At 44.3% G+C, this 23,868-nt stretch overlaps 1 protein-coding gene across 1 annotated transcript; it reads left to right on the top strand.

Annotated features, from left to right (window-relative positions):
- Window positions 1–894: 894 nt before the first annotated feature.
- RHOG (ras homolog family member G) lies at window positions 895–23,581 on the top strand. Its single transcript, XM_031962034.1, has 2 exons — window positions 895–918; window positions 22,066–23,581. Exon 2 carries the CDS (start codon window positions 22,148–22,150, stop codon window positions 22,721–22,723), a length of 576 nt encoding a protein of 191 aa, XP_031817894.1. The 5' UTR covers window positions 895–918; window positions 22,066–22,147; the 3' UTR covers window positions 22,724–23,581.
- Window positions 23,582–23,868: the final 287 nt, after the last annotated feature.

Raw genomic sequence — 23,868 nt, 5'->3', positions numbered from 1 at the left:
GGGACAGGATTTGGACTACAGGTCCTTTCTAACTCTAAGAGTCTGACGAAGTCCCTGGACAGGGGTTCTAAAATTTAAAAGGAAAGCCTTAAGTCCCCCTGGGGCCTCATTCTAACCCCCTATTCCATTTAGGAACCTGGGAAGGGTCAGGAATGGATGAAGGCGATGACTTCCTAACTCTGAGGAAGTCTGGGTTTTAGAGCTGGGGCTACGCGTCAGAGGACAGAAGGAGAAGCTGAAGGAGAGGGAGGGAAAGATCGCTGGGGAGAGGAGAGGGTGGGGGAGAGAGAAAGGGGTCCGAAGCTGAGCAGACAGACTGCGGAGACTGACAGAGATGGAAAAGGGACGGGACCGGACCTGGGGAGAGAGAGAAGTCGAGGCGGGATGGAGGGGACCAGAAGAAGGGCCGGGGACAGTCAGTGCCTCGGGGAGGGGGGAAAGGACCGGGAGAAGGTAGAGGGAGGCTCGGAAGAGAGAAACGGACGGGGAAAGTGGGCGGGGCGAGAGAGGCGCTCTGGGGAAGGGTAGCTGAGAGAGGGCAGAAGGTGGGGCTGGGGAGCACAGGAGACCGAGAACCGGGAAAGGGCAGAGTGCAAAGGGAGGCTGGAGGAGTGGGGGCGGGGGGATGCTGAGGAAGGCGGAGAGGTCAGGGGGTGGGACTGGAGGGCCCTAGAAGAGAGGCCAGAGGGTAGCAGAGGAGAAGGCGGGAGCGGGGGCGGGGCCCGGGCACTTCCTCGTTGCGCCCCTCCCCGCCCCCGCCCCCGGCCCGGGCCCCGGCCCCGGCCCCCGCCCCCCCCACTTCCTCCGGCCTCTTTCTCTCACTTCCTTCTCGGGCCCCGGAGCCGCCGCCGCCGCCGCCGCCCCCTGCGCCCCCCGCGCCCCCCGCGCCGGCAGGGAGGGAGGGAGGGAGAGGACCAGGTGAGCCTGCGCCCCCAGCCGGCCCTCCGCGTCCGGGCCGGGCAGGGACGGCAGAGATCGCGCGGCCCCAGCCCGCAAACTTTGCTGCGAGCCGGAGGACTGGAAGTTGGGCGGCGGCTGGGGCTGGGAGCGGGCAGGGGCAGGGGCCGCGCTCGCGCCGCCCCGGCTCCGTTCTGCCTGCCCGGCCTGGGGAGGGGGCGGGGGCGCTCGGGGTGGCCGGGACGTCTTCCTGGGAGAGAGCCGCGGGGAGGGCAGGCGCTCCCTGAGGTTGCGCGCTTTGGGAAAGATCTGGCTGAGTTTGGGGGGGGGGGGGTGTCTGAGCTAAGGGAGGAGGTCTCCGAATTGGAGCTTTCTCTGTGTCGGGGGAAAAGTCATGCTAGGGATGGGAGAAAGGACCCGTGAGCTAGAGAGAGATAGCTGACTGAAAGAAGGCTCTCACGAATTGGAAAGGGGAATACTAGAGGGTCTCCGGGCTAAGGGAAAGGTCTCAGAGGCTGCAGAAAGCCTGGCAGCTGAATGGGGCTCCTAGTTGGGAGAAAAATGGTTGGATTGAGGGCTCTCCTAAATCTCAGAAATTAGCAGGACTTTCTAGGTTGAGGGAGGGGTCTCTGCTCCGGAGGTTGGGAGGAGCCATAAAAGTGTGTGGAGCGACTGGGGAGCTTATGAGCTGAAGGACTGGAAAAAAGCTCCCTGAAGTCAGCACTGACCGAGGTTTGAGAGAGTTTGAAGCTAGGGCAGGGATCCTGGATGCGGCTGATTTTTGTTTCGGAGAAACCTCTGTAGTTAGAAGGGTTCTCTGGGCAAGGTATGTATCAAGGCATGTGCAATGGCACAACTCCTAGGTGGGGTAGTTTCGAAAAGCGGTCATTTTCTGAAAACCCAGGAGGACTTCGTGGAGGAGGTGACATTTGTGTTGAACCTCTAATATGAATAGAAACCGAGTAAACAGCCTGGGGGGAGGGGAGGTTGTTCTAAATGGGGAGAACGTAATAGCTGATAATAGAAGCTCGAATTTACATAACCTTTTGCTTTACATACATCTCATCCGATCATGTGCCCTATCTTATGAGAACACTTTGACGGGAAGAAAGGGAATCGGAGGAATGAGATGGTTGGGGGGGGGGGGGGAAATCAGGCCTTGGAACAGCCCAGATGCCAAGCTTAGGAATCCAGCTTTCTCTTGTGAGTCACGGGGGAAGCAAAGCCAGTTTCTCAGTCGGAGTTGGTCTGTGGGACAGTGACTGGTTCTGCTGGAGGAAGCACTGAAGGGAAGAGGCTGGTGATGGGGAAGCCATTGAGGAGACTGCTTGGAGGAAGGAAATGTGACTTAGGCTCACTAAGGGCTGGGGGGGGGGACAGAGAGGAAGGTACCGATGGGAGAGACCTTGCAGAGACAGACTAGACTGATTGGATGGGAGTCCAGGAAGAAGGAGGAGTCAGTGATGTTCTGAAGTTTCTGAGCCTGGCTGATGGGGAGGGTGACAAAAATAGGGAAGTTTGAAGGAAGAGCATGTTGCAGAAGTGGGGGGAGGGGTGGGAGTCATTCTGAGCTTACAATGCTAAGGGGAACATCCAAGATGTTCCCATTCAAGCAGTGGAAATATAGGACTCAGTACTTCCCAAATCAGCTTATTTTACTTTGGGACGGAATTTAAAGCTAGCCAAGATCTGCCTCTTTGTTATCATTCTTCATTGATCTCATTTTGCCCTCTGAACACAAACAGAACAAATCTCAATTCTTGTTGGTCACCTTTCAAATGCCTCTTCATCCTGCCCCAGGTCTTCTCTTTTCCAAGTTAAACATCCCTGGTGACTTCAGCCTATTCTGTATTCTTGGGTACTCCAGTCATATTGATTACCCTCTTCTGAGATTTCACTTTTCAATTTTGTTGTCATTCCGTCATTTTCATTCATCTCTGACTTCATTTGGAGTCTTCTTTGGAAGAGATATTGGAGTGGATTGCTGTTTATTTCACTCATTTTACAGATGAGGAAACTGAGGCAAATGGAGTTAAGTGATTTGGCCAGGGTCACACAAGCTCATAAAGGTCTGAAGCTAGGTTTGAACTCAGGAAGCAATCTTTTTGACTCCAGGCTTATCCATTGCACCACCTAGTTGTGTCAGGAATTGACTATAATCCACCTATGTCCTCTGATCCAATACATATCCCTAATCACTAGGATTCTCTTAGTGCAGGGGTCCTCAAACTACAGCCCTTGGGCTAGATGCAACCACTGAGGACCTTTAACCCCCTCACCCAGGGCTATGAAGTTTCTTTATTTAAAGGCCCACAAAACAAACTTTTTGTTTTTACTACAGTCTGGCCCTCCAACAGTCTGAGGGACAGTGAACTGGCCCCCTATTTAAAAAGTTTGAGGACCCCTGCCTTAGTGTATCCAAAAGTCAAATTAGGATTTTTGGCTACCACTTCACACTATTGACCCATATTGAATTTACAAATCCACTAAGATCCTCAGATTTTTTTCACGTGAATTTTATGATGTGGAAATCATCAAGACAGTAATTAAAGCCTTGATGTGATGGTTGGGTTTACCAAGAGAGTGGAAAAAAGAGACTATTGAGGACAGAATTTTAGGGAAAATCCAGACTTAAGGAGTATAGAATTATATAATAGGAAAAATGTCTCTACTATCTTCTAGGCTACAGATATGAAGTGTAGCCTCACTGGCAATTACAGTGGGCCAAATGGGGAATGGGAAGTTAAAAAAGGTATATATATATATACACTCTAGACAATATACAGCTATACACCAGCCCCCACATCAGGGGCATGGTCAAAGGACTATGACATTTTCACTGTAAATGAATGAATTAATGAAAAAACATTTAAGCTTTCATTATGTGAAAAAACACTAAAAGGTGGAGATGTACTGAGACAGAAACACTGCCACATTGAGGAGGTACTCTTGTGTCAAGTTTTCTTCTGCCTCTAAACAGAATTGATTGGGGAGGAGTGGGCCTGAGTAATGGTTTTCAGCCATGAATGAAGGGATTCCTATAAGTTTATAGTATTGAAAGCAGACTTGAGAAATTGATAGGGATTTGACGATATGTGTAGGATTTCCTTCCACAGACACTTGGGGGAGTAGGAATCCTGGTTGAGGATTTCAGCCTGGAGATGAGGGAGGAATAGGAATGATGGCAATGGCTCTCATTTTTAAGTGGAGCCAAGATGTACAAAGTGCTTTTCTTTGACAATTATGAGGTAGGTAGTGCTTGCAAATATTGTTAGTTCCATTTTACAGAAAAGGGAACAGTCACTTTTTGCTTGTCTGTGATGAAGCAACCATCCAGTGGTAAAGATGGGCAGGCTTTCCTAGGTCTCTGACCTCAAGTCCAGAGTGCTCTTTCCACTGTTCATGATCACTAGCATTCCCTTTAAGACTCCATAGTTTCTCTGAAGAAAGGTTTTGTAATAGTAAGAGGATCAGGGTTCTGGGAGAAGGTTTGAACCTGTTTGAACTCAGTCTTACTGGCATTTTGAGATTGCCTGGGGTCAGGGTGATGAATGAAGAGACTAGATATCCCTTAGTCACTTATATTATCTTAGGATGTAGATTTCTAAGGATCCTCTAGATCAGGGGACCAACCCCTTCATTTTGTTGAGGAGAAAAGTAAAACCAAAGAGACTCAAAGTTGTTTGCCTAAGGCAGCATGGGAATGTGGCAGAAGAGCTGGAATCCTGACTCCACTGCCACTAGGTCCTAGCTGGTCCAAGCAAGGAATCCCGGAAAGTGGTTGCATGAATTCAAATTTGTGCTATGCAAAATTATTATTGTGTGAAATGTAGTAATTTATTATAGCCCATAGGAAATATGTAGTCTAAATTCAAATAATTCCATAGCATCACAGGATTTGTTATTCACATTAATCAAAATGTAACTGGATTTTACTTTGCTGCCTTGAGTTTCCACTGAATGCCTTGCCCATCAAAGTTACCTTCTTTTCTAGGCAACTAGTCCCACTCTTCCTTAAGGGGAGGACATTTAGGGGTTTGCTTCTCTTTTATCTCCTCAGCTAGCCCCATGGGCGTGCTTCTGAGAGTCTTTATGCAGTCTAAAAATTTAAGTCCAACTCTTGCCCTGGATGAAGGACCAGAAATTGGGACCTCCTGACTGAAATTTGAAAAGGTCAACTTGCCTATGCTTCTGCCTCTCTTAAGGACTGTCCTCCATCCCCCCACTCCAACCACCCAGGGTCCTTCCTCTTTTTAAGGGTATAACCTTTCCTCCAGGAAAGGAACTGCCCTCTTGTAGAGCTCACTATTTTCTGAAAGCTGTGCCTGAAGGTTGACTGCAGGCTGATCTGATTCCAATTCCTACTTCCCATCCCAGGACCCTCAACTGATGAACTCACTTAACCTTCCTCCCAAGTGCCTACTAGGCTGTGTGTTCTCTATAAAGAAACCTTTATAGCCTTGAACTTTTCAGTCCCTTTGAGTATCCTGGCTTCCTGAGACCACTGCTATGAGGCAGGACTAGGAATCATAAAGATAACTGGCTTTTAGGTCTGAAGTTCTGGGTTTGAATCCTAACTTTGCTGTCTACTGCCTGTGATCTAGGCAACTTATTTATTTACTGTCTTTGTAAAATGAGGAGTTGGACTAAACTCAAAGATTCTTAACCTAGGATCCGTGGATTTGGTTTAAAACATATTTTAATAACTATTCCAAAATAATCAGTTTCCTTTGTAATCCGTTGTATTTTATTTTGTGCATTCATAAATGTGATTCTGAGGTCCATAGGGCTTCAGTAGTTTGTCAAAGGAGTCTGGGACGTTCACAAAAAGTTAAGAAGTACCAGACCAGGTGATCTCTAAGGCCTTTCCTTTTTAAGTCCTATGATCTCTATGAGTAATAATGATGTGCTCATGTAGGGCCATGAAGGGATCCAGACACTGGAAGGTACTTCTAGCCTAGACTGAGAAATTAAGGACCAGATTAGGCCTGAGAAACTTTAAAGATTTAAAATTAAGGATTAGATCAGAAGGTTATGGTCACCTGTCAGATTCCTTTTATCTGTAAGGCTATTGTCTTCTTCAGGTTTGTGGACCTAAATTTTTATAGTTTCTTGTCCCTTGTAAACATAACCTAGAAAATTAACTTTTGTGGTCTGGGTTGTGTAGGAATAGGGAGGAAAAGGGAAAGAGGGAAATAAATGTTAGAAAAAGGCACCTAGCATTATCAGAGAAAGGGAGGTGCTTAGAAACTGAGTGGTCGATAATAGGACCAGGTCCTAGAAAGCAATAACTCCTCCTTTGGCAAAGGAGGAAAATGATGTCCAGTGAAGAATTGAGATTAGATGACAAGATGTGAACCCATGGCCTTTGATTTTAAAGTAAAGGCCCTTTCTGCTATACATTCAGATGTACTGTCGTCATCCCTGAAACCACAGATCCAAGCAGTCTTGCACCAAAAGTTATCTTCCAGCTGAGCTATTCATAGACTCAGAGAGCTGGAATAAGCCTTTGAAAAGTGAGTTCACTTCTAGGATTCTTAATAGTTCCACCCTTAGGAAGGAAGAAAGGAAACACTTATTTATTAAGTACCTACTATGTACCAGGCACTGTGCCGTTTAAAAATACTTCAGTTGATCTTCAGCAACTCTCTGCAGTAATAAGTAGTATTATTATCCCCATTTTATAATTGAGTAAAATGAGGCAAGGAGAAGTTAAGTGACTTAATCAGTATCACAGAGCTAGTAAGTGTTTACAGCTGGATTGGAAGGCAGTTCTTCCTGTCTCCATTTGTTATGTCATTATGTCTGACTCTTTCTGACCCCATTTGGAATTTTCTTAGCAGATACTGGAGTGGTTTGCCCTGTCCTTCTCCAGCTCATTTTACAGATGAACAACTGAAGGAAACAAGGTTAAGTGACTTGCCCAGGGTCATATAGTTAGTAGTGGTCTGAGATTTGAATTTGTGGAGTTGAGTCTTTCTGACTCCAGGCCCAATCCTATATATACTGCAATACTTAGTGTCCCTTAGGTTTTGAGGGGAGTTATGGCTAATCCTATCAAGAATTCATGGTCCCAATGAGTAGTTGTGAGGAGGAGGAATGAAGAAAGGCTGCCTTTCGGCATATGAGACTGAGACTATTTAGGGGAGAGTAGAATGAGGGAGATGGAGAGTAAGTAGTCCACTGCTCTTTGGTTCATAGGGAAGAGCCTGTCAGGAGTAGAATTTAGAGATGCAATCATAGCTTTATTTTTTTTTTAATATGTTAAACACAATATATGTATACATATCCATACAGTAATTTCACTGCACAAGAAAAATCGGACTTAAAAATAAGGCAAAAATAACCTGAGAAGGAAAACAAAAATGCAAGTGGACAAAAACAGAAGGAGTGGAAATGCTATGTTGTGGTCCACACTTATTTCCCATAGTTCTTTCGCTGGGTATAAATGTTTCTCTTCATTATTGAACAATGGAACTGATTTGGTTCATCTCATTGTTGAAGAGAGCCACATCCATCAGAATTCAGTCATAGCTTTATAAAATCATATTTGTTACACCTGGAAGGGACCATCAGCTTGAGTCCTTTGGTATCCAAAGGGGGACCTTGAAGCCCTAGAAAGCCACATAGTAGAGATAAATTAAAATTTAACTTGGGCCTGACTCCTCCTCAAAAAAAATCCTACCAGTTATCAGCCTTTACTCTGTCTATTCCCTGAAGAGATCAATATTAATTGATATATTAAGGCACTTAATATATATATATATATATATGTATATATTATATATGTGTGTGTTTATGTATGTATGTCTATGTTTATATATGATATAATGAGACAGTTATATGCCTTTATGCTCCTGTGTATTTCTTGAAGGGATCAATATTAATTAATATATTAAGGTAGTGTTTGAACCCTGAGCTCCAGGAAATAGTGGAGCTATAGATCACAAAACTTCCTTTCCTTTGTGTAAAAAGCATTGGTCTGGGGCTCAGGATAACCAATCTTACCCTGTCTCTTGACACTAGCTTATTAGTATGACAATAGGTTGGTCCCTTCCCTTTTTGGTTCAGTTTCCTCCTCAGATAAATGAGGGGGTTGAAGTAGAATCATGGAAATAAGATGATCTATTACTCTCAGCACTATTACTCTGAACAACTGTTAGAGGCTCCCTTCTTCCTACAGGAAATCTGCCCAGATTTGCCCAGATTAGCCCCTGTCAGCTTCAGATTCCCCAATCTTTCTACTAATGCAGAGCTCTGTACCTCCTTAGAAATGTTTCTAATCCAACTTTGTCCTCTGGCTGTTAGCTTTCTCCCACCAGGTTGTGTCTTCCCCCTCAACACAGGGAATTCCACTTTCTGCCTTACTTTTCACACTTTACTCCCTGGTGTGGAGTGGTTTGGCCTTATTAGCTATTGGATAAGATAGAGCAGGTTGGTCCCTGAACTGTCCAAGTTTTACTTAATAAGAATAATAGCTCATTTATCAATAGCAATTTAAGCATTTGAACGACTTAACCCACCACAATCTCGGGAAGTAAATGTTAGTAATATTGCTGGTTTAATATTCATATTGCACTTGAAGGTGGGTAAAGCAATTTATGTGTAGTATTTCATTTGATGGACCACGCAGATATCCTCATCTTATAGGTGGGGAAACAGGTTCAGGGCCATCTGGCTAATGTTAACCCCAGGTTTCTTTACTTTTAAGTGCAGATCTCTTTCTGCTGTACAACATTTTCCATGAGATGGGAAGAGGGCTTAGAGTCCCTAGAGGAACCATTTGACCAACCCCTTTTCCAACAGAACTCTACCTGATCAACTTTAAAGGAGCCTCCCTGGCCAACCTGGTTGGCCTCTTGGTTGAGAGACTCATCTCTGATCCATTGTATGAATGTTCTCTCTGGCATTTACTGTGTGGCATTGGGCACAGCCATTTCCACCCTACGAGCCTTCGTTTCCTCAGCTGTTGAGTTAGGATAATAATATAGCAGTACTACCTTCCTTCCTCTTATGGCTGTGATAAGGATGGAATAAACTGCTACTAAATTTGATTTACAAATTGCTTGCTATCTTGGGGAGGGAGACAAATTTGGAACAAAAGGTTTTGCAAAGGTCAATGTTGAAAACTATCTTTGCATGTATTTGGAAAAATAAAATACTACTAAAAATTGTAATAAATAAATACATTTGATTCAACAGCTGTTTATTAATCACCTACTGTATACGGAGCCCTGAAATCAGGTCAATCAGATAAGTCAGTGGATAGAACTTTGAGCCTAGAGTCAGAAAGACTTTGAGTTCAAATCTGGCCTCAAACTACAGTTTACTGTGTGACCTGGGGTACTTACCTCTGTTTGCCTCAGGTTCATCAATTGTAAAATGGGCACTTGTCTCTTGGGGTTGTGAGAGCTTCAAACAGTGCCTGCCTGGCCTATAGTAAATGCTATTGAAATCCTAGTTCATTTTATGAAGAGATATAGGTGTGACACTGGAATTTACAGTCCTTGGGATTAGTGTAGGATAAGTGCCTCAGGGCTGTACCCTGGAGGTGAGGGGGATGTGTGTGTGGGAGGGGGAGGGGGGATTAGGGTGGGGATGAGCCTGGGGCTGGGGAGGAATGAGAAGAGAAGTGGAGTTTCCTCCCTGACACATACTTTCCCCTGTGGAAACCCCCCTCCAGCCTCCTTGGAGGTGGAGTCTGGGGCCAGGGTTGAGTTGGTTTGGAAATGGAGGGGGTGGGGGGGTGGAGGTTCGTCCTTCCTGTTGGGGAGGGTGTGGGTGGCCTTGGGAGATGGGGGTGGGGGTAAGGGGAGACAACACTGGTCTTCCGGCCATTCTATGCTGTTTGACTGTTGGATATGAAATTCTCATTAGGAGTGCAGAGTCTAGCACGGTGATAAGAACCCTGAGCCTGAGATCAAGATACTGAGGTCCAAGTTCTGCTACTGACTGCCTCACTCAATGGTTAATGTTGGGCAAGTCCCTTGCCTTACATGGTCCTTGATTTCCTCTTCTGAGAAAAGAGTGGGGCTGGACCAGAAGACCTCTGAGGTTCCTTCCAGCTTTTCTTCTGTTCTAAGGAAAACCATTCTGGCTCACCATTCAGTGAATCTCTGAATCCTCTGGCAGCCTAAGTCCCACCCCTGGGATTCCCTAAGGAGTCTTCTTCTCCATTGCCCCACCCAGCCCCTTCTTCCACACAGCTGTGACTGAGCTTCACCCCAACTTTTGGTGGCCCCAAGATCCATCCCCCCAGGCCTTATTGGAGGCCTAAACCTTAGAATATATTAGCCCCTTCCCTTCTACCCTCCCCCAGGGCCCCAGTGGTCTAGGGAGGAGTGGGCTGCCAGCCAAGTTAAACTACAATTCCATTTCCTCCCTAGCTACAGCCTAAGTCTGGCTGCTTCATTAGAAATGGGGGTGGTATATGTGTATGTGTGTGTGTGTGTGGGGGGGGGGGTGATTAGATCTTTCAGTGAGTGATTAGCACAAAGACTACACCTCTTACTAAAATCTGGGACCCTGGCACCCAATTCCCTCTTCCTTCAAATCCACAGTGACAGGAAAATGGGGTAAATGGCCAAAGCAATAGAGAATCCCCCAAAATTACAGGAGGAACTAACTCACACTTGCCTGTGTCTTGCAGGGAATGAGAGAAAGAATAAAAAGATCATGTTCAATTAACTGTAGCCAGTTTCCACTCTTCCCCACAGTCCTCTCTGTCCTTAGCCCAGATCCTCTCCCTAATCTCTTCTCTCCCTACCCCATACTCCAGAGGCTCACTGAATTCAGGATGACCTTTACACTTGTACCAGACCCATTATATTAATGTAGTGGATAACAGTTATCTGCTTTAGAGTTGGAGGGTTCTGTTCCAATTCTTTGCCACACTCTCTGGCTTTAATTTTCTCCCTGATCCTTCTAATTCTTATGTTCCATATCCAGAATCTGTTTCTGTGTCTAGAATGTCCTTTCTCCGGTTATCCATGAAGATCTTTGGCATGCATTTTCTTGAGTGGGGTCGTGGTCAAAGTCAGAGTTCATTTACAGGGTAGCTATGACACTGTGTATAGGAGAGATGCTAGAGTAAGGAGGATGCTACTGTGAAACAATAAGGGAAGAGTTGTGGCCCAGGCTCTGACTAAAGCTACAAGTTTATCTAGAAAGGGATGAGTGCTGCACAGATATTGGAAGATCAAGAACAGATAGGATATGGGATTAACTAGGATTTATTTGCCTGTTTTATTCCTTATGAGATACTGGCTTAGTGCTGACCTTGAAATCAGAAAACAGGTTCAGGTCCCATCTATGACAAAAACTATGTGACCCTGGGGATCCTTTCAGTACTCTATGTAATTTTCTGTAGAGTTCTTTGCATACATTGGGAGTTATTTGTATGGAAGGAATAATTCAGAGATGAATTCCTAGGCCTCTGTTTTCTCCTGTGTAAGATGATGGGGTTGGACTTGATCTCTAAAGTCCTTTCCATATAATAATCAGAGTGGACAATAATTAGGTTGGAAATCAAAAGCCCAGTGCTCAGGTCTCAGGCTACATGACCATGGGCAATTCCCTTCCCCTTTGACCTCACTTTCCTCCTCTGTAAAACGAGAAAGCTGAACTTGGTGTACTTTGATATATGCACTTTAAGAATTAGGAGATGGAGTCAGACCCAGGAAATGATGATGGGTAGTCTCATTGATGGGAGACATAAGAAGGAGAAGCTGGGAAAATTCAGCTTTTACCCCTTGGGATTTCCCCCACTTATCCCCCTTTCTTCTTCCCCAATCTTCCCCCCTTTGGGTTCTTCCTTCCCCTCTTCACAGCCCGGCCACCCACTCCCTGTTGGGACATTTCCCCTGTTCTAACCGTCAGGCCCTATCATTAGTCCTTTCTCTGGTTTCTCCTCTCCTCTTAATTCAGAAATTCAGTAAACACTTAGCACCAACTATGTGCTTCATGCTTGGGATACAAGGATGAAAGTAAAAATAAGACCTGTCCTCAAAGACAGAAGAGATTAGACATATGCACAAATAAGAATGGTAGGAGGAAAAGTATAATAAGAACAGAAAGAGGAAACTAGAAATTTGAGAAGGGAGAGATTAGTTTGTGTTTGATAGAAGGGGAGCACGGGAGATCAGGGAAGGCTTCATGGTGAAGGCATTGGCATTTTGTTGAAGGACATTAGAGGAATTCCAAAAAATCAGAGATGAGAAGGAGGACATGGAACAGATTTGCCCCTGGCTATGAGCTGTAGCCTGGCATGGGTCAGGAAGTACAGTGGTATCCTCCCTCAATCCTCTAAGCTGTACACCAAATTCTGGCGCCTTTAAATTAGTGCTTGGGAGTCGGAGGGAGGGATGGGAAGGGAAAAGTGTGGGTGTAGTGGAGAGCAGTGATCTAGGAAAGAAGAGATGTTAGTCCTCATTTAGTATGTTGGGCAAGTCCCTTCCCCCTGTTTTCTCTGTTAAAAAATGAAGCTAGATGGTCTCTACGGTGTTAATTTTCTTACAACAGAATCTATTGAAAAATGGCCAGGCTAGCTTTAGGACATCATACATTCCCTTCACTTGAGGTCCTTTCACTCAAAGTGAAAGCTGGGAGACAAACCATGGAGACATGACTAAATGGTCTCAGAGGTCCCTTAAGTATCTACAGATTCTGTCTTTATCCCTTTTTCTGTCTATTCTCAGGCCTCAGTCACCTACTAATGACTGATGCCAATGGGAGTTGTCTAGGTCAAGGGGGAGGGCTCATTCTTGTGGGCAAATTTTCCTTTCTTTTAAGATGTAGACACCGGAAGTGCTGATGTCCATTAAGAGAAAGGGGTGGGCATCAGCAAGTCATTCACTGACAAACTATCTGTATTTACTAAGATTTCCTGTACTTGGAGGAGGAAGAGACCCCTGTCTCAAGGGAATTCCGGCCTGGCTGGGGAGTTTAGGCTCATGCACAGGGAACAGTCACAGGGCATGATGAGAGAGATTAACTTCACAGACTCTTAAGGTTTGCATGCAGTGAGTGGTAAGGGACCACCAGTCTGGATTTGAAGGAAGAGGTACTGACTCGCTCTGTAATGGGCTTTTAAGACAAGATGCTGCAGAAAATTTGATGGGTTTAGAATTTTAAAACCTGGATTTAAATCCCACTCTTCCCATTTACTCTCTTTGCAAGGCATAGCCAGTTTCCTCATGTGTGAAATAAATGAGTTGGACTTCTAAGGTCCTTTGCAATTCAAAATCTATGATCCTTTGGAGTCAAGGTGAGCAGGAAAGGCAGGCCCTATGGAGTAGGAAGAGCTGGAACTTGAAAGGGAAAGTTTCTGGTGCCTGCAACTGTAACACCAGGAATAAGGCCTACCTGGCTAGAAAGATAGGTTGGGATTTTTAAAGAAAAGTTTTTATTGATCCTTTTTTTTATTGCTATCTAACTTCCCAGTAAATTCTTCCACCTTAATCCTTTTAGCGCCAAAAACAAAACACATTGACTCTTGATTTAAAAATATGCCTCATTCTGAATCCACATTCCACAATATTCTTTAATGAAAAGAGGAGGGCATCAGTTTTGGACCATATTGTTGGAACCTTAAAGGCTGAGGAATTAGATTTGATCTAAACGGTATGGCTAAGTAAAACCCCAATCAGATTAACAGACATTTGTCTAACCTATGTCAAATATCTTTTTTTTTTTTTTTTAATTTTAAAAAATTAATCCAGAGTTCTTTCAAAATGATACCCAGGGAATCAGTCAATTCCTGGATCACATAACTTGACTTGGAAGAGATCTTACAGATCATCAAGATCAGTCCAATTCCTTCAGTTCATAGGAAACTGAGGTCAGAGATGGAGAGGAAAGTTTTGCTAACATCATAGAAATAATAGATGTTCTACTGGTCATCCTGCCATCTGGGGGAGGGGGTGGGGGAGTAAGAGGTGAAAAATTGGAACAAGAGGTTTGGCAATTGTTAATGCTGTAAAGTTACCCATACATATAACCTGTAAATAAAAGGCTATTAAATAATAAATAAATAAATAAATAAAAAAGAAATAATGGATGTCCAACTCACAGTGATCTCTCCTCCTTGTAGTACCCACTGGCATAGAGCATATGCCACCTGTGATAGTTATTTGAGTGTGAGCCCGCTTTTTTCCCTGATCAAGTTGTTTGATCTTGGACAGTTCACTTCATCTCTCAGTTTCATTTTTAGCAATTTATAAGATGCCGATGATGATATTTGCAACACCTACTTCACAGAGTTGTGACAAGGGTCCAATTGAATGAGTTGATGTGTAGTAAGCATTTTATAAACTGTTGTATAATTAGTTTCCATCTCCCATATCTTGTCTGTGATCATTAGAGCTCCTAGATCCTAAAGTCAGCTCCCCTGACAAAATAAAGGCATAAAGAAATCACAGGAGATAAAACATCTAGGAAATAAATTTTCTTTTTCTCAGGGATTATTTCCTTTGTAATCCTTTGTATTTTATTATTTTAAAAACATTCTGAGAAGGGATCCATAGATTTCACCTGAATACTGCCAAAAGAGTCTGTGACACATGAAAAGTTAAGAAGCCCTATCTAGTGCAATTCCCTCATTGTACAGAGGAAGAAAATCAGGCTTTGAGAGAAGAAATTCTTGGGGCAGAGGGCCTGGTCTCCTCTTTCCACAGCACTTGAGCTAGATACCTAGAAGGAAAGGTGTTTGTTGATTTGAAGTCAAGAGGCAGCCTAAGAAAGTGTAAAATCCTTTAGCCAAGTGGCAGAATGTTGGGGGTTAACTCCTGGTCTAGAAACATAAATGGCCACTAAAATCTGAAAGGATGGAGAGAAGTATAGAGCTAAGTGTTGGCCACAGACTCTAAGAATAGCACATATTTTTATAACACTGTAGAGATTACAAATTGTATTGTCATAAGATAATAAGCATCATGATAACTCTGTTATCTGAGTAGTGGTGGCAGCATTTTACAGATGAGTCAGGAGTGAAGTGTCTTGCCAATGTCAGAGTTGACTCCTCAGACAGGTCTTCTAACTTTCACATTCAGTGGGATGGCATTTACCATTTTGTCATATTTTGAGATAACTAGACTATGGCAAATCATTGCGATTGTAGCCCATTGGAATGCTTTGAAAATCTTCCCCATAAACCTGAGCCTGGACCTTCACCCAAAGGTAGAAGGAAGAACCTGAATCCTTGGACCCTGATCTGGGCTTCCTCTCCCAATCTTTCTAGTTCACTCTCCCAGCACCTAGGCAGGTTCTTCAGTGACAGTAGGAACTGTGTCTTGGATGCTTCTCAGGATTGAAAAGATTTCAAATCAGCAAGTGCTCCTTATATTATACCAATGTTTATACTGAACCAAGGTGGACATGTCAGGTTTAAATAGGATGCTTGACTTTTCTTTGCCTCAATTTCCATATCTATAGAATGAAGAAGTTAGGCTAAATCTAACTAAGTGGATAGAAAGCTGGACCTGAAGTCAGGAAGAGTTGAGTTCAACTCCTACCTCAGATTCTAGCTGTGACCATGGGCAAGTCATTTAACCTCTGATTATTTTGCTTTCTTCATCTGTAAAATGGGGTTAATAATAGCACCTATTTCCCAGAGTTTTTATAAATATTAAAGGAGATAAAAGCTTTGCAAATCTTAGTCTTATATAAGTGCTGGTTATCATCATCATCATGGGTTCCTAACCTTTCATGGGCCATAAATCCCTTGACAATCTAATTATTCCTTCTCAGAATCAAATTGGTTTTTCAATAATTTAACAAAGCACTAACTTCTAATTAGAAATTAGTGAAAATAATGATGCATTTTTTTTTCCAGCCCAGTTCATAGACTACCTAAAATCTAACCACAGGACATTAAAAGGACAAGGAGAACCAACTGATGCAAAAACTTACCTGGTCCTTTAAGCTATAGTATTTTAAAATTCTCATCTTTCTTAAGAACATCAATACTAGATGATCCTTAAGTCCTAAATCCTATGATCCCAACAAATACATATTTGCTTTGTATATGTATGTGTGTATAGCTATGCACACATACGTGTGTGTGTGCATGTATGAAAGCTCCAAAGTCTAATAAGGTTGTAGCAAGTGATGACTGTGCTTAGGCTAGTGCCTAATGATACTGTGAGGGAGAAAAAGGAAAGCCAAGATGCCACATTCAGTAAACTTGTCATCCAATTAGAGAGATGGGAGTGTGCAATTGAAAGCAGTGGAAAGAGCTGCAGAGATGTAGACATTAGCCTAATATAAAGAAAAGCTTCCTTACAAATTGGGAGGCAGCTTCCCTAAAACACAAAGGACTCATGCAAATGGTTATGCAAATGGTTTCATGGAAATACAGGCTAGTGGCTTCCTAATAATCCTAATATTTATATTTAGTTTTGCAGTTATCCATATCTCATTTGATTCTTCCAATGATCCTGTGAGGTAAATGCTAATATATCCCCATTTACAAATGGAGAAACTGAGGCAGAAATTACATGATTTGTGCCATGTCACATAGCCAGTAAATAAATGTATAAGGCAGGATTTGAAGTCAGTTCTTTTTTGTTTCTAATCTCAGTGTTGGAATCTGATTATATTGGCAGCTAGGTGGTTCAATAAAGAGCTGAACCTGGAATCAGAGTTCAGTCATTTCAGTCATGCCTGACTCTTCTTGACTTCATTTGGGGTTTTCTTGACAAAGATACTAGACTGGTTTATCATTAGGCAATCAAGATAAAATGACTTGCCCAGGGTCACACAACTAGTTAAGTGTTTGAAGCCAGGTTTGAACTCAGAAAGATGAGTTTCCTTGACTTCAGGCCTGGTACTTTGTCCACTTCACCATCTATTTGCTGAGAGTCAGAGATCTGAGTTTGAATTCAGTCTCAAATACAAGCTGTGAGATCCCAAGTAAGACACTAAACCTCTGCCTGCCTCGGTTTTTTCATCTGCTAAAATGGAGATAACAACATCATGATCTTCCTAGGGTGGTTGTGAGGATCAAATAAGTTATTCGTAAATCTCTTTGTAAACCTTAAAGTGCTTTTTAACTATGATGGGGGGTGTGTGAGATTGAGGATGGTGATACTTGCTGTCTTTTCCCTTCTGGTTTTGGTCTCATGGGGAAATTGTCAATGAAAGGGATTTACCATCTAACTCTGGGTCCCTGATATTGCATACATTTTGATTGAGTATTTTCTTTAGTCTTCACTTCTGTACTAGGTTTCCACCAGGCTCAAGATAACTAGAAAAAGAAGGTCCATTGTAACAAGGCCTGTACCAGGCGGATCAGATATTTTGGTTTCCCCCTTGGGGGTAGAATGGAATCCATGATTCCCCAAATTTCCCCAAACTGAGATCTCTTATATGCCCAACACTATATCCAACCTTGCCACAGGAAAACCAAAAGGGAGATAACCAGGCCCTGTCTTCTGAAAGTTTCCAGGGTGTGAGACACCCCTGAAATCAGAGAACAGAATGTAACAATTACGAATAGCTCTATTGTTCTCTGGTTTGCCAAGTGCTTTCCTTTGTAAGATAGATAGGTAGCCTGAAGCCAGCAGGACCTGAGTTCAAATTTGGCCTCAGACACTTAACATTTCCTAGCTGTGTGACCTTAGGCAAGTCACTTAACCCCAATTGCCTTAAAAAAATTAGATAGCCCCTGTGGATGTGATGATTTCCACTTTACAGAAGAGAAAACTAAAAAGCTTGGAAAAGTTAATTGACATCTCCAAGGATGCACAGTTTTTGCCTGGTCCTTTTGTGACCTCCCAAGAGTTCACCAAGGGGGGTCTGGCCGACTTACCAGAGACCTTCCTTGCTTTTTTTCATGACACCAGAATGGTGCCAATAGGAGTGCTGTGGCTGTCCATCTGTCATGTTTTGCCATGCTAGCAGAACATCTTTTCCTGGGGAACCATTCCTTGATGACATCATTTCCTTTTGTCCTTTCTTAGAGTCCCCCACTGGTTGCTGTTTCAGTCTGCTCACACTCTGCTCCCCTCTCCCTTGTCTCTCTGCCCCTTCAGCCATTGCACTCTCTATAACAGTCACTTTTTGCTCTTTAGAGGCAGTCATGTCTCACTGCCATATAGCAACACTGGTAAAAGTTAGTATTGGGGGGGAAAAGGAGCCTCTGCTGTTATGGTTAGTCAGTAAAACAAACAAACAAAAAAACTGAAACAGTTACTGTCCTTAAGAAGGTAACTTTCTTTGGAGAAAACAGTTTGCACATAGAAAATAAAGTACAGAATATATACAAAGTAATTTCTGGGAAAGGGGCAAGACAGTAGCTGGTGGCAACAGGAAAGGCTTTCTGCAGGAGGCGGCATTTGGCTGAGCTTCAAAGGAATCTAGGGATTCTTTCAGGCAGAGGTGAGGAGGGAGTGCATTCCAGGCATGGGGGACAAGCTTCTACAAAGACAGATCGGGAAATGGAATGTGGTATATGAAGAATAGCAGAGAAGGCCGTTTGGATGGGCAGTGGCATTCATGGATTCCCATAGGCCTGGGAAGTAAACTGTAGTCAGACTGGGAAAGACTTTGCAAGCAAAAGAAAGGAATTTATTAAGAGCCAAACAAAAGGCCCTGGAGCTATTTAACCTGGGTGATGTTTTAAGAATATCAATTTGGCAGCTGGGTGGAAGATGGGGAAGAGTGGGAGACTACTGCAGTAGTCCTGGGGAGAGAGATGAGACCTGAAGTAGTTAGTATCAGGTCTGTGCCAGTTCAAAAGGATTGACTTCCTCCAGGAATTAGGACTATAAGATTGGGTATTGTGTGGGGCCAGATAGAGGAGAACTGAATGTCACACATCTGGACCTTTTTGAAGGCAGTAGAGAACTATGACAGATTCATGAGGAGGACATGGTCAGTCTCGGCTGGGGTGACAAAAGAATGAGAGGAGAATGAGACTGGGTCACTACAAACAGACTCCTAGGATTAGAGATTTCGATCTGGAAGGGACCTCAGAAGTCATCTAGGGCAGCTCCCTTATTTTAGGAGTGAGGAAACAGGCCCACAGAGATTGAAATGACTTGCCTGGAGTCCCACAGAGATAAGCCCTGCCATTCATTCCATGGTATTTTGCTGCCTTCCCTGGAGTTGAGAATCAGGAGGAAGCTGCTGGCCAGGACACAGAAGTTAAAGCCTTTAAGTAAAGGTTACAAAGATAAAGACTAGGGGATAATTGGACAAGAGAATTTTTGAAGGATATGAGGCAATTCAATTCAGTCAATAATTATTGTGTATTTACCACCTATAGAAAGGAACAAAGTAAGCCTTTATTAAGCTCTGACTATTTGCCAGGCACAGTGCCAAGCGCTTTATATATTTAAACACATTCGATCCCTACTGTAACCCTGGGAATGGGGTGCTATTATTATTTTCATTTTAGACTTAAAGAAACTGCCCAGTAAAGAAACAGCTAGTGGCTGAGGCTTGATTTGAATATAGTTATTCCTATGCCACCTTTAGGTGACTATTAAGCTTCACAACGGACAATAAAGATTTCAAAGCACTCTGCAAAAGTTACAGGCAGTTGACATAGGTAAGGAGATGTTACCAAAGACTTAGGCACTACTTAGGCACAACTCCAGGACTCTAGGATCTATGTTTCAGGAGTTGCTCCATGTTACAGAATTTAGCAATAAAATTTAGAAGGCATTTAGTCTGACACTTATTTTCCAGAGGAGGAAATCTAGGCCCAAAGAGATGGAGTAAAAAGACCAGGCTCAATTAGGCAATTGTAAGTAGCACAGTTAACATTTGAACCCAGGTGTTTTGACCACATATCTAGTACAGTTTAAGGAAATTGCCATCTGATGATGACTGTCTTGAGGGAGGAATAGGACTCTGAGGATGCTAGGGCTGTGGGGGTGGGGTGGGGGTAGAGGAAGAGTTATCAATATGTCTGGAGCATTCAGAATTTAAATATGGCAAAAAATCTATCCATATTTTTGCCTATATGAGCACATCTTTCTCTAGTTCCCTATGTAGGCTATTTGGTAGCTACTCAGTTATAACATCACTGTTGGCAAGCCAATTCCTTCCACATTTATTAAGGCCTACTTTGTGCAGTCCTGATAAGACTCTAGATAAGACTGTGTTCTTGTCATGCAGCTGAGTCTGTAGGAGGTTAAGAATCTAACAATATATATCAAGCACATTTAAAGAGGTGCTAATTGTTTCATAAAATTGAGAAAGTGCTGCTGTTAGGGAACTGAGAGGGTTTCCTGGAGGAAACAGAATTTGAATTGAATAGAGACCTAAAGGGCCAAGTAGGACTTTTTCCGGATTTAAGTTTGCAGATTTAAGTTGGGGGGGGTGGGGGTGGGGAGGGGAGTACAGTTAAGTGGGATGTGTTGAAACTGGAGGTGAGACATCTTAGTTTTAGAGTCTGGATTAGGATACTACATTTTAGGTGTTGACTATGTCCTGAGGTAATTAGTTATAGTGGTGCTAGGGGAGGGAGGGGAAGTAAGGAGTCAGCCCATGGTTCCAGGAAGTGGCTGGGAGAGGGTGGTCCCTGAGGTTGAGAAAGTATAAATAACTGAACTGTAGTCTCCAGAAATGTAAGGGTGTATGTGGGGTAATTTCTTGTTGAACTAATGTAGAATCCAAAACTAGGCAGAGGCAAGGTATCTGTGTCCAGGTTAGGAAAAGGAGGCAACACAAAGGTAACACAGGATAACAGCAAAGCTGTATGTATCTTGGTTAAGATCTGAAGTCATTCTACTGGTCTAATGATTGAGACATTGGCCAATCCTAAATAGACCTGAGCTACTTATTTTAGGCATAACATCCACAATATGTGATAATAATCCCTCTATAGTTGTCGTAATCAAATTGTATGTGGAGAATTCTGTTTCCAGAAGGAACATGGATCAGCTCAAGTAGATCTAGAAAGGATGGCCAGATTACTGAGAGGACTGGAGAGCATGTTATAGGAAGATTATTTAATGGAACTAGGGATATTAAACCTGGAGGAGAGAAGATTTGAGGAAGTCAGAATATGATAGAAGATTTTATTTCTGCTTGGTCTCAGATGCCAAAGGAAGGGAGGTATGGAGAGGCAGATTTAGGCTTGATGGAAGGAAAATCTTGTTAGAACTGTCAAAAAATGGAATGGATTCCCTTGGGATACATTTCCCACCACTGGAGACATTCAGATGGAAGCTGATGTGGTACCTCCTTGTCAGAACTATCATAGAGGAGATTCCTGCTTCTGAACTTTCTTCCTCAAGAGAATCTGCGGTTCTCTTCAAATGGAGATACTATTGCTCTCCACCCAAGACTCAGTCATTTCTGTCAGAGATCCTGGAGTCTGAACATAATGCTGTTAATCCTTGGCACCCTGTGTAAACCTTGGGGGGCTAAAAATTTTAATAACAGAGTATGCACCTGCCTAACTATGACTTCTTTAGTTACTTCCCTCTGAATTTATGTCCAGTGATAGATCCCTGGGAAAAGGGGGAGACATAATTCCTTACATAATAGTTGCTTATTGAATGAATGACTACTCCTTTCTATAATTTGCTATAATGGGAAGCCAAGGAGCTAGAGGTGGGTGTGTGTGTGTAAGAGAGAGAGACAGACAGACAGACAGACACGGAGGGAAGGAAGAGAGAGTGTGTGTTAGTTGTGTACATGTGTGCAGTGACAACAGTCTTGCCAGCTCTTTTGGGTTCTCATCTCCCATGGTCCCAAAGCCTTTGTGTCTCCCTTTGCCTCTATTTCCATTTTGCCAGGAATAACCTGTGTGTGTTTTATTTTGGTCAAAATCACCTCCCCCTTCTTTAGACTTCAATTTTCCCATTTTAAAAATGTTGGAGAAGAATGTCAATTACACTAGATAGTCTCCAGTCCCTTTTAATTCTACATCTCATGTTCGCTCACCTCAGGGGGTGAAGGGCGCAGTCCTTAAAACACTAAGATCATCTAGTAGGGAAATACAGTATACAAGAAAACTGGATTTGGACTCAGAGGACCTGGCTTTAAACTATAGTTCAGGTACCTGTCAGAATGACTTGGACCTATGTCTCAGTTTGCCCTTCTCTAAAGTCAGGAATTGGGCTGAATTTTAGGGTTCCTCCCAGCTTCAGATCCTGTCCAGACCCTTCCCATTTTAATGGCACATCTCTCGTTCCTTGTGTCTCTCATGTACAGGTTGAAGCCTTGGCTGCCACTGTGGGGGTTCTGGCTGAGACAAGCAAGTTGGGCCACAGCTGCACCCGCCGCAGCCGCCACGATGCAGAGCATCAAGTGTGTGGTGGTGGGCGACGGGGCAGTGGGCAAGACGTGCCTTCTCATCTGCTATACCACCAATGCCTTCCCTAAGGAGTACATCCCAACGGTGTTCGACAACTACAGTGCCCAAAGCACTGTGGATGGGCGCACCGTCAATCTGAACCTGTGGGACACAGCAGGGCAGGAGGAATATGACCGGCTACGCACCCTGTCCTATCCCCAGACCAACGTCTTTGTCATCTGCTTCTCCATCGCCAGCCCACCTTCCTACGAGAACGTGCGGCACAAGTGGTATCCAGAAGTATGTCATCACTGCCCTGACGTGCCCATCCTGCTCGTGGGCACCAAGAAGGACCTGCGGGCCCAGCCAGATGCCGTAAGGCGGCTGAAGGAGCAGGGCCAGGCGCCCATCACACCCCAGCAGGGCGTAGCCCTGAGCAAGCAGATCCATGCCGTTCGCTACCTCGAGTGCTCTGCACTGCAGCAGGATGGCGTCAAAGAAGTGTTCGCTGAGGCTGTCCGGGCCGTGCTCAATCCAACGCCACTCAAGCGGGGCCGCTCCTGTTTCCTCTTGTGACTCCCCAACCTTGGAAGGGAACAGATTCCCCCCTTCCCACCCCTGCTGGCCTTGTCCTGGGGCTTGTTGTCTGTTCATCTTCCTGAGCCCCTTTCCCCCCTGCCAACTCAACCAGATGTGCCTTGGCCCCCTTCTCCCCTCTAGGTCTGATTGGTTCCTCTTTCTCTTTCCAGCCACATGTCCCCCAAGCAGTGTCCATGCTCTCCTCAGAGAGAAGGGAAAAAGGGATGGAACAATGTTCTCGTCCTCCTTTCTCTGGGCAGTCTTTACATTCAATTCAGTGAACGTTATTGACCAACCTCCTACTATGTGCAAGACCCTGTTCAGGTTCTGGGAATTCTGAGATGAAAAAAGACAGAGCCCTTGCTTTCCTGGAGCTTTCAGTCCACTGCCCTTCTGTTCCTGGCACTCAGAGCTGAAGCACTCCTGTTGTTGGTGGGGGGGTGAGGGGGTGGGGGTTTCCAGCCCTCCCACTCCATCAGTCTTCAGTGAGCTTCTCTGGGCCAACTCTCACGGGCCTTTCTGAGCTTCCTTGGGTCAAGGGCACTTCTAAATACCCACCCTATCCTCCAGCCATCTCTGCTCCAGCCTGGCTACCATGCTCAGGACACACCTCACCCCTCTTGCCAGGAAAGGAGCACAGGATCCTGAGAAGAGAGGGAGCCAGCCAGCACCTACCCGCCTGAGAAAGGGGCAAGGAGAGCCAGCTGCCTCTCAATCCCCATTTACAAACCCACCAACAGACTTTGTCCGTATGTGCTCTAGGGGTGTGGAAGGGATGGGAAGACTTGTTCTGTCCCACCAACTCCCTCCACCCTCTCCCTGCGTGCATTAATAAAACCTTGTGTTCAAGACCCAGTGCTTCCCTTTGTAGTGGGGGAGGAGAGGTGCTGGGAGGGGCTTGGAGAGGACATTCAGGATTAGGTGGTTGGTAGCCTTGGATGAGTTCTGATGGGGTGGGATTCATTGAGACTAGAAAGTATCTTTAACAATGGTGCAGGCTCATAGAAGAGCCTCTATTGTCATCACTTTCCCTTCCCACTCCCAACCACCATTTCCTTAACAAAGTTCTAAACAGTAGGGCAGGTGCAGCCATACCCAGCTGTGTGGGGTAGCTCTTGAAAATGATCCTGGGTGGGGAGAAG

This window comes from Sarcophilus harrisii, chromosome 3 (genome assembly GCF_902635505.1).
Source record: "Sarcophilus harrisii chromosome 3, mSarHar1.11, whole genome shotgun sequence".
In the NCBI taxonomy this organism is placed as follows: Eukaryota; Metazoa; Chordata; class Mammalia; order Dasyuromorphia; family Dasyuridae; genus Sarcophilus; species Sarcophilus harrisii.
The sequence above is the reverse complement of the archived record's forward strand: the minus strand, read 5'-3'. Positions and strand labels throughout refer to the sequence as shown.